Raw genomic sequence first — 16,777 nt, 5'->3', positions numbered from 1 at the left:
AAACTTATTGCGTTGAGTACTTCCTCGTAAAACCAATATTTGAACTTAGTAATCATGTCGATTAAGTTTCCAGTAGGGACTTTCGTTGGCATCAAATCAATAATAAAAAAAAAACACGCAGCTTACATAACTTAATCGTTCGATAAGTTGCCTACACCAAGAAGCATGCAGGAGTTGGGGTAGGTTTTTTACTCACGAACATAATATAAAACTGCAACTTTCACTGATCGTGTGCACAATATTCTGCGGACATTACGAATAGATTTCGGTTAAGGGTGTATATCACGCAACCGATACACGATGATTATTACCCTTTTTGTGGCGGTTATTGCTTCAGTAAAAGCGGGAACCGTTGGACGAAGTTGACAAATTTGGAAACAAAGTGTGTAAAGCAATTAAGTGTACCAGCGGATGTTTACGTATGGAACGTGGATCCCTTTTGAATTGAAATCATTAAGTTTATTATGCCGGTTAATTACGTGGACTCTTTGAGAGAGCTAGTGGGACAATCGAGGTACCTAGCGAATTTGTCTCCGCTGTGTGATTTAATGAAGCAACCTTTTAATGTTGGTTTATTATTAATTTTTAGAAGTAATTCTGTTTACGTAATAGTCTTTTGTGTGCGGAACAAAGAATCTTCGTTATTAATCCATTAAAAGGTGCTTTTGTTGTAAGAAGGATATTTTCAAAGTTTTTCTGCGTGGTTGTAGTATATGGTGCGTATTATAATACCTATCTACTCAACATACTGACCTATCTTTGCGAATCATCTCGTCACGAAACCTGTGCTAAAATTACTACTCACTTTTTTGTTGATTCAAGTACATGATTTAATAAAAAATTTTCCTATCTTTTCTCGACAGAGATATTGGAAGTAATTGATTTCTAGATTTTGAAAAGATTTTTGAAACGTAGGTACCTACTCGTATGTATGGCTTGATTTTTAATTGATTTCGCTCCTGTCTCGAAAATTGAGAATGATTTATGTGCTAAGTTGATTTATCCGAAATATTTGCGCTCTTTTTATTTTCTTTTTGCAATAAGTACCAAACTTGGTAGGTAATTCGTTATGCTAGACGTTGTCCGAGTAGAGGAAAAAGCTTGCAAGTTTAAAGGGTTTTTAAATGACGCTTGATGGCATCACGTTCGAAGTTATACTAGTTTAAATGAGTTATTATTATATTTCTCGACGAGAGCTCGTAAATTATTCGATTAGCTCGTATGCCGTTAAATAATGTTTCGTAAATTATCGTCATGTCCGATGCGCGAGCCATGTCCTGCAGACATGATTGCGTTTAACGTATCGTTGAATTTTTCCCTAAAAACCAGTCGAATAAATCAGATTTAATGGTCTATATTTCACCTTTAGGTAGGTACAGTTTTTATGCCTGATGAACATATTAAATTTTTTAGGTGCTGGTTGTCAGATTAGTCACGGTGTATGATTTCATTTTATTTTTTTAATCTAGGATTCAGTCGTGTCAAGAATGTTTAAAATTTCCACCATTTTCTCTGTAGTCCATAAGATCATTTTTTTTTTTCATTTTGGGTGCTCAAATAATTGTTTGTAGAGTGGTATCAATGAAAATTTCAACAAAAAAAATCTCCATCAGAATCTCTGGTATTTTTACGAACAAAGTGAAAGGGTGGTAAACAAGGTAAACTGGAAGTATGACGATAAACGGTTTGTTTTTTTTGCAGAATTAGCTAAGAGAGGATTTCCAACCGGTTTTTGTTTGAACCGGACAAATATAATTGAAAAAGTACAAAAATATGTACATCATTAGTCAAAATTTGAAGTGCTGAATGCCAAAAAATCGAAATTCCTTCAAACTAATCCAGACAGCTGAAATTTAGTTCCTAGGGCAATGCATACCCTAATTTCGATCCTCCAAATTGATTAAAAACTGCATCGAATTGTTTTGAGCAGCTCTGGAGCCTCCAACGGATTTTTAAAATTTGAAATTTCCACAAAATTTTACCTAAGGTACTGAAGTTGAGAACGCAACTTCCCAGAAGCTGCGAGAGTCTACTAAACGACTTGAAGCCACCTCCAATTGACTCGTGTATTTTGAAATTAGGTACGGTGTAAAGTAAATTTCAAATTTCCACCTTCATTGGGTGAAATTTTGCGGAGATTTCAACTTTCAAAAATCTGCTGAAGACTTCAGAACTGCTCAAAATAACTGGAAAACGTTTCCAATCGATTCCAGAGGTCAAAAATAGCGTACTTGAATTTTTCTCATTTTTGGGCCACAAATTTTTTTTAATTTACAAGTTGCCAAAATGGATTAATTTTATTTCAGTTTTTGACATTGTTTTATATATTTTTGAAAAAATAAAAATTTTATGAAGTACTTTGTTTCAAAATTGATGCTCAAAAAACAAGAAAATTTGAAATAAAAAAGAATTTCTCCTCATAAAATTTTTAGTGAGAAATCGTATTTTCAAGAGAAATATTTTTACCACACTCTACCTACCAATCAAATTAAAATTATACTAAACAGGATAAAATTCATCAAAACGTACGGCAGTATCATATTCCCAGCTGAAACGAATAAAACAAGCTAATTTTTCAAAAATATCCCAAGAATCAGTCTCGGGGGAATTGATGTGATTCTCAAAAGGATGTCGTTCCCAGTTTTCCAGCAGAGAATAAATTTTTGACGCTTGCTAAAATTAAGCAAAGGGTGAAAGGCTGCAGAAGATGAGGGAGTAAAGATTCGTGTTGCTTTCACAATGTAAAAGTTTGCGTATAAATTAGAATTTATCTAGTCGATCGGCAACTCGAGGGAGTCACGTTTCGTGCGGTTATTATTTATTGAGGAAAACTGTACCGGCTACGGTTACAAAATAAAAAAAAGCCCCAACGTCCACGAGTTACGCGAATAAAAAATGTGCCGGAAACAAATTAAATCTTAACAGTCACATTTCACTGATTTTTGTCGCGTCGCACATCGCATCGTTGAAAAAGAGAAAAGGCTCTGAAACAATAACGAAAAACAAAATTAAAAAACAAATCAAAAATTGTTTTCACGTATAAATGAGAAAATCCCCCCTCGCCTACCCTTGCCCCCCCCGTTTCATCTCTTTTTCGCCTAACCGTTTTGAAAAGCTGCAAAGTAATCTTCAGGGGAATTTTCGGAGAGAAATTAAAAAAGCTGCGAAAATTGTGCACAATTTTGAGTTAGACGAGAATATGATGAAAAGAATATCGAAAGAGTGTGTGCTTGGTCGAATAGAGCAGCTGTGAGTGTAAGTTCAACAGACGTAGACTATACTATTTTGAATATTCACGAACTTTCGCGATGTTGGCAACATTTACCGTGTATCTAGGAATAGTTGAGCGAGTGCGGATAAGTTTTGTGTACTTAAATTTTACAATGTATTACGAGTACAAACAGTAGCTGGGTGTGTGTAATTGCGATATGTGTTCCGGGTCTGTGTCCAGCGTACCTATACAAGTAAATACAAACGTATTCGGAAATACGTTCGCGTAATTATAAACTTTACAAACCTGCGCCAACGAGCGATTCGCTGGATTTTTTTTTAAATCGTCGTGCGTGCCACATTCGTGCGAATGTTTGCTTTCCTAAACGTATCATAAACTCGTACGTAGTGTAGAAAAACACTCGTAAATTAGATGCAATTTGAAAGTTTTTTTTTTTACCCCTGAGTTTTATTACTTTGCGGACAGCAGCCGTTCGACGTTATACTAATAATAAATAAACATGGATACGAGCTTTTGATGTTGCGAAATATTTGCCTTTCAGTAAGTGTTTTAGGCTATAGTTTATAGTACACTATTTGGAATCGCATGCGGCCCTTTTCAAAGGAAAAATTGCAATTTGATACCCTATTATAAACTTCCTTCTCGAGTTGCCACCTAGAATACAATATACTTAGTTACTTTTAACGTTTCGAGATTTATACGTGTGTACCCGAGTACCTGTTGATTGCTCGTTTTTGGGGTTAAAAAGTTGTGCAAATTGATAGCACCTGCTGCTTTCCTCTCCTTTGACGAAAGTGTTTTCTGAGATTTAGATACCCAACTATAGGATATTTTGGTGGCAAGCTGGTAAATGTGACCTGTACGATACAAGTATATAGTATATCGAGAAGCTCTGCATGAATAATTAAAAAAATCGATCCCTTCTCTTAATAGACACCTCAACGACTCTAAAAAGGTCAACTGTGTATTCTCCGACGCAAAGCACGTTTCACCAATATGCCCCTCAAGTGGCAAAGGTACAACCTGCTATAAGTGCTATATGTGTGAATACACGAAATACGTTCTAGCGTAGGTACTTATAGTATACCATATACCATCTCCGTTAGTGATGAAATTGGCATTAGGCGCGATGCCAGTAGGAATTTCAAATGGTTGCAGGGTCGGGTAAAGAGAAATGGGCAGACGAGATAAAAAGGTGAATAGGTCTGTTAAAAAAAGAAATTCAAAATGAACGTTGTTTCGGATTACCGACAAAAGAGAACAAACGAACGAGGTGTGATAATAATGCACCTGGGATTTGGAGAGTTTTCCTCTCGTTTTGTTTTTATTTTTTCAATTGAGAAGGAAAACTAATACAAAATTTATAATTTGGTTTGTTTTGTTGATGTGAAAAAATCGAGACCATTTTGCACCATACCTATACCGGTCAATCTTCGACTATCCATTGGTGTTAACTATTCCAATGCTTAGTAGGGTTGGGAAAGTTTGTATTTGAATTTTTAATGGTGTCTAAGGAGTAGAGTTCAAATCTTTTAATCTCTATTACTTCCATTTTACTCAAGACTTTTTTAGAGGACCGAGATCTACAAATGATATTCATATTATCATGACTGATCATGGTTTATTGTTTTTTTGTTTTGATGAATGAAGTTATTGGAAATTCTACAGGTAAGTATTTGTGCCAGAGCAACTTAAAAATTTAATTTTGAATGGAAAAATTGAGAAAATTAATTTTTATTGAGAGAAATTTCAGGGTTTTAAAGTGCTCTACTACAAAACCATGATACATATACTCCACTGTCTAAGTACAAAAGATCTCTACCTCCAAAACCCTTAACAAAAAATTCCTAATTCAATCAGACTCGCTCTCTGCTCTTTTATTAATGGATCCAAAACAAATTTTCAGAACATCAACTTGTTCATAAGATCCATCAAATTATTTATAAACTTCAGACCACTGATAAAATTATTATATTTATGTTTGTCCCAAGTCATGTAGGTATCGAAGGAAATCAGACAGTAGATGAGTCAGCTAAAACAGCTGTTACCCCTTCTAAAATTTTCTCTGTAACCCATGATGACGTTATAAATATTCTAAAAATCATCCAAAACTCCAACTGGCAAAACCTATGGAACTCAAAAACAAATCACAAACTATGTATTTACCCACAAAAAATCAATCCTTTCTTGGAAACACCTCCATCACCTATAAATAGATCAGAAGAAATTATAATCACCCGCCTCAGAATTGGTCACACCAAATTAACCCATAACCATTTGTACACCAAAGCACCTAAACCCACCTGTCAATTCTGAAATAATCTCCTCTCAACACCTTCTATTCTATTGTTCTTCCCTCAAAACAAAATGCCAGTCCTTTAACATTTCAGACCTTGACCCTACAATTCCTGACAACATTAAACAGATGGAAAACATTCTAAAATACATCAAAAAAATCAATCTTTCGAATCAAATCTAACTAACCTCTCGAAACTGAGCGTAAAAATCCTGGCAATTATACACGCCCAGTATTAAAAAAATGTAAAAAAAAAAAAAAAAATGAGTCTAGGTATATCTCAAAAACAAGTTGGGCTCGAAGAAAAATATGTAAATTTGGTTCAAGAAAAACCATGCCATCTCACCTCAAAACCGACTCCAGAAATCATCAACTTTGGTCGGAAGCTCCAGATCATCTCAAAAACGGTGGCAATAGATTCTGGAAGGAGGTCGACTTGGGGTTGAAGTTTTGACTTTGAGCAACTTGTTGCAAAAGTTGAAGATTTTGGAATTTTTTTTTTTCAATTTAAGATTTTCAGTTGGTAAAAAGTGCAATTTTCAATCAGATCGGTTCGGATTTGAAATTGCTGGAGAGAATTAAACTTTTGCTTGAGCTTCTATATGGGCTCGAAAATTGTGAAAATCGATTCGGGAGGTCTACTCAAAAATTTAAAACTCAACTTTGACGGTTTAAAATTTAGTTTTGAGGTCTGGATGACAAGCTTTTTCAGTGAGCCACATTTCAGCTCAATTGGAGTAAAGTAAATGGGATGCGAAGGTTCCCTTGCCAGAAAAATGTATTTTAATCATCATGTAATGGAGACTTCTCTTTGTTAGAATGCCTGTAGAACTTTTTGCACCCAAAAATCAACTTCAAAAATCAGTCAGGCTTTCGATTTTCTCATCTTCACTAGGCACATACATGCCTACATACGTTTATAATTCTGTGTATCCAAAATTTAAGAATCCTGATCGATGGTTCATTATCTTTATTCTCGAGTCGTATGAACCGGACGTTCGAAATTCTTTAGTGGGAAGTGGGGAGGGGGGACGAATGATCCTAAAATACTGTCACCTCAAAATTCTACGACCAGGGAGTATATCGAATACAGCGGTATATTCCCCCATTTTCACATTCCAATAGATTTTTGGAGCTTTTTTCAGGGTTTCTCAGTCGGGAACCTCCTTCATGAACTAAATATTCTTTAGAGATTTTGGTAGAAAAGGGCCCAACCGGTAGCTCTTGGCTCACACACTATACTACCAAAATTTCAGATACCAGTTTTCAATTTGAGGACTGTAGTAAAGGAAATTTTAAAATAAAAAAAATGCAGAAAATCATGCTTCGAAAAAATAATTTTGCCTCTGAATTCTTCAAGTCTGGTATATCAACTTTTTGCCCATCATAAAAATCGAAAGAAATGAAAATTGTAGAATATCAGGAACTGAATTTCATTTTTAACCAAATTTTCATAATTTTTGCCGAATTTTCAAAAATTTATAGGTATTAAAACGTTATCATCATTTTCCATGAAAAACTCAAATGTCCTTCAGAATGGATGGGTAGTGGTTTCCAGCCTTTCTGCAGTAGTCTCCTGGGAATTTTTAGATTTTCCAGTTTCGGAAAAAATGCCATAAAAGGCCCAAAATATGATTCAGCACATTCATAAACTCCAATGTACCTCACCCACCGATCCCACCGTCTTTGTGACTCTTTCTATTATTTTGAATGCAAACTTCTTCTAAAATCCGTTCAAGATTTTTCTTTGTCCAAATCAAAAATTTTCCGCTGATTGAGATTTAGAGATACCAGAATTTTCTCTTACCAGACTAAATTTTGTCAACACTTTTTTCCCAATTTCAATGCACGAAAAATTGCTTGGTGGACCAATATTTTAGCAAAATGGTTCAAACGTTATCATACATAATTAATGACATTTTTTGTCAGAAATGTCTCTATGATAGATTAATTAACGATGAATGTAGTAAATTATGTAGTACCCTATGATTAGGATATTCTTCCTCACAAAAATTAGTGAACTTTTTCTGCTCGTTTTATTTGCATAGATTATAAAACGACTAATTTATCGTATTATATTGTTTCAGGCATGCATAAATCATCGGAAAGGGTGAGACGACCGTCTCCCGAATTTCTAGTACCTCTTGGCTCAAGAACAGCTACTTTGAAACGAGGCAGCAAAGAGTACAACACCGTTGTAAAGGTAAGTAAACAGCAAAAATACCATTTTATTCATTTTTCCGTACAAAAAAGGTCTCGTACGAAAATACACACTTTCCAAAAAGTAAACAAAATTATAATACGGATTTACTTATCCTTTGGTATGGAAAAACATGCCATACACAATAGCCAGTGATAAGGCAGATAAAAACTAGCATAAAGGAATTTGTTGTTATGACAACTGATGCGCGAACAGCAGAATCTATTTTGTGAGCTTCAGCATGAGGTCATTGAAAAATAGAAAAAAAATATGATGGATATTTTTTACCATCAAAAAAAAAAAAAGAAAAACGTTTTCAAGTTGATTAAATTTCTAAAATTTTTCCTGCGTAGATAGAAGTTGAGTTTAGCTATCATTCTACCCAGTACTGACAGATGCACGACTTGACATATTTTTCATTTGAATGAAACCCTGCGAATTGCGCGCTTGCGTTAGTTCAGGGATGCTGGAATCTTTTACTCGAACTAGCAACGGCATCTGTGTAAGATGGTTGAGATTAAATCCAGCAAGTTATTGATTTTTTGCCACAGCGCCACCCTGAGGTAGTTTTAGCAAAATAGCTTGCAAATTCGAGCACTGGCGCTCAGATAGGGTTACCTGTGCTCTTACAACCTATAATCACCTCTTGAACGCTAATGAAGGAAAATTACCTCTTACTTCGGTATCACAAAGAACCGTAAATTGGAGAGAAAAAAACTTCCTCAAAACGAAGGGTAATTGCGAAAAAAATCAAAAGGAAATTTTACCGTCGCTACTCAAACGCTGCGGTTGATTTTTCTAGCTTATATTCGTGGCTTTATTTTCTGTTCAATTTACGTATAGATAGGTACCTATTATATGCGAGTAGTTATCGGTGATTGTACATTCGTGCTTTTCGTTTTTCTTCTTGAAAATTGATTAGATATAGGTACCTACGTAAGTGTTCGTAAAATAGAATACCTAAACGCAAAATTCATGTGGGAAAATTCGTGATGAAATTTAAATTGAGAATTTTTTCTCAGTCAACTTAGGCTGCGTTAAAGTTTTAAAAAGTTTTATAAGTCGAGAAAAATTTACATGCTGGTATTGCTGGTGCCTTTGAAAGAATTCAATTTAATCCCCAGATCTGATCTTTAATGTACCTACAGAAAGTTTTCGTCGAAAAAGTTTTATGAAATAAATATTCAGCTTTCCTGAACTTTCATCTTGTATAAGTTTGAGAATTGGATTAATTTTTAGTTTGGGGATAAGTACATATAAAAGTGGTTGTGTTTCTTAGCATTTCTATGCAAAAGATGAATAAGTCGTATGGTGTTTCGCATAGTTCTATCCCAAACGAATTTTCATGACAATTGAAAGCAAAACAATTGAATCAGATTAAGTAAAGAGAAAGACGATGAGCATTTCGAACGCATGCCTGTTATAGTGACGTTTCTGCGTTTCTTACGCTTTTGGGTGAGCATCATCATCATTCATAACGAAAGTGCTCTTCACGTTCTTTGATGGAAGAAGAAGAAAACTGAATAAGAAAGATTCTCCCTCCCGCTCGCATGTTCACTATAAATGTATGCGCGCGCACGAATCGTTGCTCAGGTTCTCTGATGGAAGGGGAAACCTGAGTAGGATTTTTACCTGTTCGCTATAAATTGATGCGCGCGCACGAGTTGTTCCCAATCACGTTCTCTGCTGATGGAAGGAGAAAAAACCAGGACTGGGTCATTCCATGTCAATTCGATCAAAAAAATGCAATTTGGAATGTCGTCTTTCGATTTTGCTCCAATTTTTTTCACAATGTCTGTGCACCCAATACGTGAGAAACCCGTAATCAGTTTGGTTCCGGTCCCCACAGGGGGCGGGTGGGAGGCTTCAATTATTTTCACATTATCTCGAGGTACTCAACTTCAGCAGCGTATGCCTCCAAAGCTATGATATTTTGATCAAAACTGATTTCACAGTTCAAAAGGACATTGCATTTTGAACTTTTAAGTATTTTGAGATTTTCAAAAATTGAAAGTTCAAATTTCAAAATGACGCTGTAAGTGGGAGCTACCATTTGAAATTCTGAAAAAATTTCTGAAGATGAACTTTTTGATGCTTTTTTGAAATACAGTGGAAATCACTTATAATGAGATTGGTTAGTATGAGATTTCGGATACAAAGAGCAAAATGCTTGGTCCCGAGCACAACGCCATTTAAACATGCACAATATGGTATCTGTTAGAACGAGCTCATTTATAATGAGGAATCCTGATAGTGCGAGCTGAAATTCTTGAAATTTGGTTCGTATTATTGTGTTTTCTTCCGCTTATAACAAGTGTTCAGGCAGAAAACATTCATTAAATCCCAAATTTCAACTTTATAGTTTAATTTAGTAAAATTTTGAAATTCAGACAAATTTTGTGACATTTTTTGAAAACAGAAAATTTCTAAAAGCTGCTGGAGGCTCTAGAACTGCTCAAAACGATTTAAAATCATTTCCATTCGATTTGACATGTAGAAAATAGTGGTAAAATTCAAATTTTTTTTGCTACACGTGTTACGATTACCATTTATAACGAGAAGCTCTTCATATCTGGTTATTACAAGATACTCGTTGTCGGTATAAATGCAAAACGTTTTATTATATGAGCAACCGGATGCAACTAGCAAAATGTCCGGTCCCTTCAATCTCACTGTAAGCGATTTTCACTGTATTTAATTTCCAAGATGGTATCTTTTAGTGGTGGGATATTATCGATACCAGTTATTAGCCAAGCTAACAGATCATGCACGCCATCTGTAGGCAGAATCAAAAAGCTGAAACTGGTGCAAGTGTCTATAGAGGTCAACACTGAAGACGTGAGGAGCCAGGGTCTCTAAACAACCTGGCTAGCTCCAAGGTGCTTGTGTAGATGTCACTAGTAAGCAAGTGGGAAACTGCTAGTGGAAGCTCAAAAATAAATTTCCGTGAGATACATAATCAATGCGATAGAGGCAACACCAACATAAAGGATGTTAGCCCAAACACCTAATTCAGCAATACCACCTCGAGTGGTTACTGGTTATGTGACTTAATGATGATAATTATTGATATATAATAATATGCGAGTGTACTGAGATTTATCGATATACGTAAAAAATTCAATATCCGAAAATTTTTGAAAATTATGCAAAAATTCTGTAAATGAATTGTGCGAAGTGTTTTTTGCTCTTTTTGAGCATTTCTAGACTCTTTTAGGGTAAGATATTGATTATTACAGCTATTAATGTTAGCCATGGGCCCATGTCTGTAGGATGGTAAAATGTTGACATTGCGTCATCATTATATCTTGAAACTTTGAAGCCTGGAATAGGTAGCCAGATGCTGAAAAAGCAAAGAGTAAGGAATAGCTTATAGAGTTGATTTAGTTTCTCTTTTCATGAAAAATCAGCTGTTTTATGGTCTTTTTATGAATGTCAAAAACTTCCGATACATATATATCGATATAAATATGGATATGAGACCTTCGATATTTTGACAATATCGATATCCCGAAATATCGATAATATCCCATCACTAGATCTTTTAATGGAGGATGAGCATCCCCTCCTCCAAATTTAGGCAAAACGTTCAAAAAAAATATGGTGCATGTGATATGTCGAATTGTATGTTTTTGGTGATGCTGAACACGAATATGACGTCAAATTTTTGATTGGACCCACCCACGGCCCCCAGCACCTCCCCAAATGAGGTAAACCTTCAAAAATTGAAGTGTTTTATTCGTGCGACACATGAAATAGTATGTTTTTGGTGATGCTGAACACAAATATGACGTCACATTTTTTATAGGACCCTATATATGGAAATCATCACCTATTTGTTGGACTTTTACCTATTTGGGGAGGTTCTGGGGACCATGGGTGAAGTCAATTTGAAAAACTAAGGATATATTCGTGTTCAGCGATATCGAAAACATACTATTTCATGTGTCACACGAATGAAACTATTTTTTTGACTTTTACCACCTTTGGGGAGGTACTGGGGGCGGCCATGGATGAGGTCCAATAAAAAAATCTGGCGTCATCAAAGCGGGATCATTGGAAAATTAATTGCTGATGATAAGAGCTATATAAATCTGAAGTACACACGCATGCGCATACTATAATTCAATTCTACCAACACAATTACACTCATTAATTTTAGTGATTTCGATACCTACTATCAATATTTTTTTGATGCTGATACATATGTAATTCAAAAAAAATATTACAATTTTTTATCGATATTCTGAGTATTGCTAGTATTTTGGTACTGAAATTTCAATGAAGTGAGTATTGCAGCCCTCAGAGCTTCTATAAACTTTCACCTCACTGCAAATTTTCTATCAGATGACCAATGCTTTTTAATATCTTTACCTACTGACTTTCCACTACTTGCCAACCACCAACCTATCTACAGAGAAACATTTTTATTGAGATGAAATCATTTCATTTGTAAATGATTTTTATTCCTAAAAATGCATCCAAATGTATATTTTTCTGCGAGAATTAGAAATTTATTTCGAGGAGGTATCAAATTTTCATTTTTCTTAATTCAAATACTCGAGTTACCGCCCTTTACGCTACGCTATCTAATTAAATAGGCCTTAATTCGTCGTTGACCCAATGTCGGTAATTAAGAAAAGAACACAGAATCGTACGTACTCCGAAACATTTAATTTAACCGTCATTAGCGGCAATAAAATTTGACGTTTGCGGACATTTAATACACCAAAGTCACATCCACACCAACTTTGAGCACCAATGCATAATTTCCAACGCTGGTCCGGAGATGTTGGGTAAATCAATGTTGTGTAACCTACATTTTAGAGTTCGCTAATATCTCCGGAACTGTGCGAATTTCTACCTTTTTCTTTTTTCTCTCCGTCTTTCCATGCCCGCGTCGAGGATTTTTCCAGTAGTTATGCAATTTTGCAGTTTTCATAGCAATTAATTTTTTCTGCACGTTTGAAGTGTAATCTCGTTACTATGGCGATGGAAATTGTGTAAATAAATTTACACCGCTGTTGCGAATTTCATTTAATTTCGTCAGAGGTGATTTTCAGCGACGACGTTACTTTGTTGCGAGAGCAATAGCCGGGTTAGCCGGCTTATTGATTTTGTATAAATAAATATTTTTTTTCCTTTACCATTGTCGGTGTCTTTAACCTTTGGCGGTGAGAATTCCAGGTACACTGTGGTCCGGAAAAAGGTAACAAAGTTGAGATGGATTTTCCCCTCGGGGAAAGTGTTTGTATAATTAGCTTAATTTCAACTTGTTTCAACTTCGAAGCGACGAATTGGAATTACATTCTAGAGCAATGATTTTTGCAAGTAATGGTTCGAGGGTACTTTACAACTTCCGGTAATCAAGCATGGTTTGAAAGGTGTTGGAAGAATTAGGTACCTGCAGTTTGATAAGAGCTGTTTGGCGGAGGTGGGTGGTTTTTGGGGGGTTGGTAATATCGTATTGTACTGGCCAGTATATAGTTGGATAGACAGTCACCTACCTATGTGGATTGTGGATTATGTGGATACTTACAATTAGTTGATTATTTTTATTGCTAATAGGGAATTTCTTGTTTCAAATTGAAACAGTTTTATTGGATACGTTTTCGTTATTCAATTCGTTCCTGGTGGTTATATTTTGAGTTGGCTATTTTTAAAAATGCATGGGAATGTTTAGTGTAAGTTTTTCTCATATTTCATAAAAAATTAATAATTTTTAGATGGAAAAAAGTTATTCAAAATTTCACAGAAATTACCAGTAATTTTGTAAGATGAGATCAGGGATGTCTAAATGTTGGAATTTGATCAATTGATCAATTTTTTTAAAGTTTCCAAAAGTTAGGGTGATGCAACTCGTGGTCTTAAAAATTTAGAATAGACCCCCTCCCCCCACCCCACAAAAAACGCAACCATGTCAAAAATTTGTGTGAATTATTGGTTAGTACATAGATTAGTACTTACATTTATGTACTAGGCCTAATCTTTATTTAGCCTATGTTCCAAATTTCATCTCATTTGATCAAAAAAATGTTCAAGATCGAGTCAAAAATGCATAATCTTATATTAGTAGGTATTTTACCATCCTGTCTGGTGATTAGGATCATAATGATTGGCTTTTTAATCATGTTTCACTTCTGCTAGTAGAGACCCTGAGAAAAATTCATAAATTTTGTAATTAAGAAAATTTTTTCATGCCACATTAATTTTTGCTGTTAGGTTTTTAACGCGTTGCCGTTGATTCGGTCTTTCACACCCTTTAAATAATGAAAATAAACCAACCATAAAAACATTGCCGTATTCAAGACCTCCTTTGAACCTTTTCCTCTTTACACTCGATTTATCTTACTTTACAGACGTGAAAATTTTCCTAAATGACCCTCCCTTCTCTCCTTCCCTCATACGTAAAACTAGAAAACTTCATAATAGGAAAATAACTTTTAGTGTGCTTTTTTGCCACTGTATAAAACTACCTATTTATACGTGGGCCATGTATCAACACCTTATCAAACTACCAAGTAGGTCTATGACTATTTTGGAAACCAATAATATTATTTTAAAGACGGTACGAGTTTCAAAAATACGTTAGCGAGTTTTTGACGAGCTTTTGATCTTTATGACATATGCTTCATGTGTGTTCTCGTCTGTATGTTATTACATGTGAAAAGTTTGAGAAGTCTGAAATTTCATCATGGTAGACTTGGTATACGACTGCGACTTCTTTGCTTTTTTGCTTCAGCTCAGAGCCGTATACTCGCGAGTACTCGAATTTTAAATGCTTTCTCCACTTGAGATTTTATAGTGGGAAAATTTCAAGTGTTTTTAGTATATCATTAAAAACGAAGCCGAGAGACTCGAGCAGGAGTATTTTGAATAATTAACATCTTAGATACAGTTTCCATTTGTTTCTGCGAGGCGGCTAAAATTTGATTAGAAGTAGAAATTATTTTGCCACGTTTGATCACGATTAGAAGGTACGTACGTAAATAAGGAGAAAGATTTCATTTGATTTTTTTTTTTTGAATTCAATGAACCAGAATTGTTTAGAAAGTATAATATCACAATAAACCACATGATCAGAAGGTCTCACATCGGGGCTACGAGAGTTCTTTTATATTCGTAATTTTCTTCATTTTGGAAAGAAACCAATTAAAAAAATTCATACTTGGGCATGCTTCCAGCGAATATTTTTAGTAAATTCAATACTTACTTAACCGTAAGAGCACCGTATGGTAATTATGTCAATGGCGAGCAGTTTTGGTAGACCAACTAAACGAAGTAGTGGTTTTTCGCGCTGTTTCCAAAGAAAAAAAAATGTGGCGCGTTTTTAATACGAGTTTTTGTTATTTTTTTATAGCTTAACAATGAAACCTGTGCTTTGGAGACGGCCATCGCTAGCTGTACGAATTTCCGATGCTGTACCAATTTCGATATGTTATCGAAAAATGCCAAGTAAGAAATGTGTAACTTTATTATTCGATTCACGTACGAAAATAACACTCGCATAGGTACCTACTACCTACATGATAAAAGCTCGTGTAAAACAAGCAAAACGAATTATTGCTTCGAGATATACGAGTTTATGGCGATGAAACAAAAAGGCCATTGCTCTTAAGAGTTTATCCTTGAACTTGTAAATATGTTGTTTGTATTTGACTCGAGATTTTCAGTAATTGATTTTTTTTCAATATCATCAGAAAACTACCAAGTACACTTATGTACTGGTGTACAAAAAGTAAAAAACTCTGTTCAACAGTCTCAAATTAACTTCCTCAGCAGAAAATAAGTGCCGACTTATCACATGGCAGAAATTTTCAATAGGCACGATAAAATCTCTTTTATTGAAAAGCTCATAAGTTCATCTCAAAATACGTGTGTTAGTGAGATAAATGGAATATAGGTTACTGTGTTAGATGGGTGCTTAACCCCTTGTTGGTTATGAATTACATACCTACCTACTTCTAAGCTCTCTTGTCATATTTCTCTAAACGAATTCGAATAGCATGGAGTGGAAGAAACGTGAAACATATCACGTTCTACTATCTAACAATAGGTTGAGTCCTTTTTTATCTCTTCGGGTGTAATATACAATATTTCATCATTGGTTTTTTGACATTGGCGAATTTATTTCCTAATTCGCCGTGTCTTACTTATTTTAGCGTAGTTTGAAGAAAATACTAGTAGGGGGCCAGGGGGATGGGATGTGAGATAAGGTGGTAAAAATGTATCTTTGTTCAATTTTTGTTTACAAAAATATGACTGATTACTTATTGTTTTTAAGATCATTAATTATTTCAAGGAATTTTATGATAATTGTTGAATTTTTTCAGTAATTTTTTTTATTTTTTCATCGTGATTTGGTACATAAGTACATATTCAACTTTTGGGACAAAAAAAAGAAATTATAGAGATATTTGCCCTCATCATTTGAGAGCGGTAATAGCTGGAAGTTTTGTTAAAAGAAGAGGAAATCATATCAAAGCTCCATAATCATTATTTTTTATTTTTATTTTTTTAAATTGAACAGAACCGTGTAATGGTGTAAAGAAAGCATACAAATTTAGACCTCAGTAATTCGTTTTCATTTCGTTTTTTTTTTTCAAAATTAGAAATTTAGAAATGCATGCACTTTTTTCCTGCTCTACTTACGATTCCTCAAAATCCCCTTACGCCCCCTAAATGAGATAAAATTTCGAAAAGTCGCCAAAAAAAACGTGTAATACGTCGAATACGTAGTATGTTTTCAAGATTGCTGAATACAAGACTATTGACTCTTTTTCATTATTTCACTCATTTTACTGCTCAAACGTCCTACCAACGCACCAGAATTATCCTCCATGTCTTTAGTAGGTAAGATGTCAATCTTCTTGCCTATCTCAGTGATTTCATTTTGATTTCTTTACTGTGAATTGAAGGGTTGGGCCCAAAAAATAAGGTCATATTCGTACTCAGTGACCTCGAAAACATACCTACCATTCAATAATCACTCGACTTTTTACGATTTTTCAAAATTTTGATCATTTTTTTGTGGCACAGGGGGGCTTCG

The 16,777-nt window shown here is 34.8% G+C and overlaps 1 protein-coding gene across 4 annotated transcripts in view; it reads left to right on the top strand.

Annotated features, from left to right (window-relative positions):
* OtopLa (Otopetrin-like a) overlaps positions 1–16,777 on the top strand; it is an 80,161-nt gene that overhangs the window by 18,370 nt on the left and 45,014 nt on the right. For 3 of the 4 annotated variants that reach the window (XM_065350099.1, XM_065350102.1, XM_065350097.1), the window contains exons 2-3: positions 7,616–7,731; positions 15,089–15,183. In XM_065350099.1, the coding sequence (XP_065206171.1) occupies positions 7,618–7,731; positions 15,089–15,183 (209 nt within the window). In that variant the 5' untranslated portion in view covers positions 7,616–7,617. Of the gene's footprint in view, positions 1–3,377; positions 3,773–7,615; positions 7,732–15,088; positions 15,184–16,777 lie in introns of those variants that run through there. The other variant, XM_065350098.1, reaches the window with a different exon arrangement.

The sequence above is a fragment of the Planococcus citri genome, chromosome 2 (genome assembly GCF_950023065.1).
Source record: "Planococcus citri chromosome 2, ihPlaCitr1.1, whole genome shotgun sequence".
Taxonomy (NCBI): Eukaryota; Metazoa; Arthropoda; class Insecta; order Hemiptera; family Pseudococcidae; genus Planococcus; species Planococcus citri.
The sequence above is the reverse complement of the archived record's forward strand: the minus strand, read 5'-3'. Positions and strand labels throughout refer to the sequence as shown.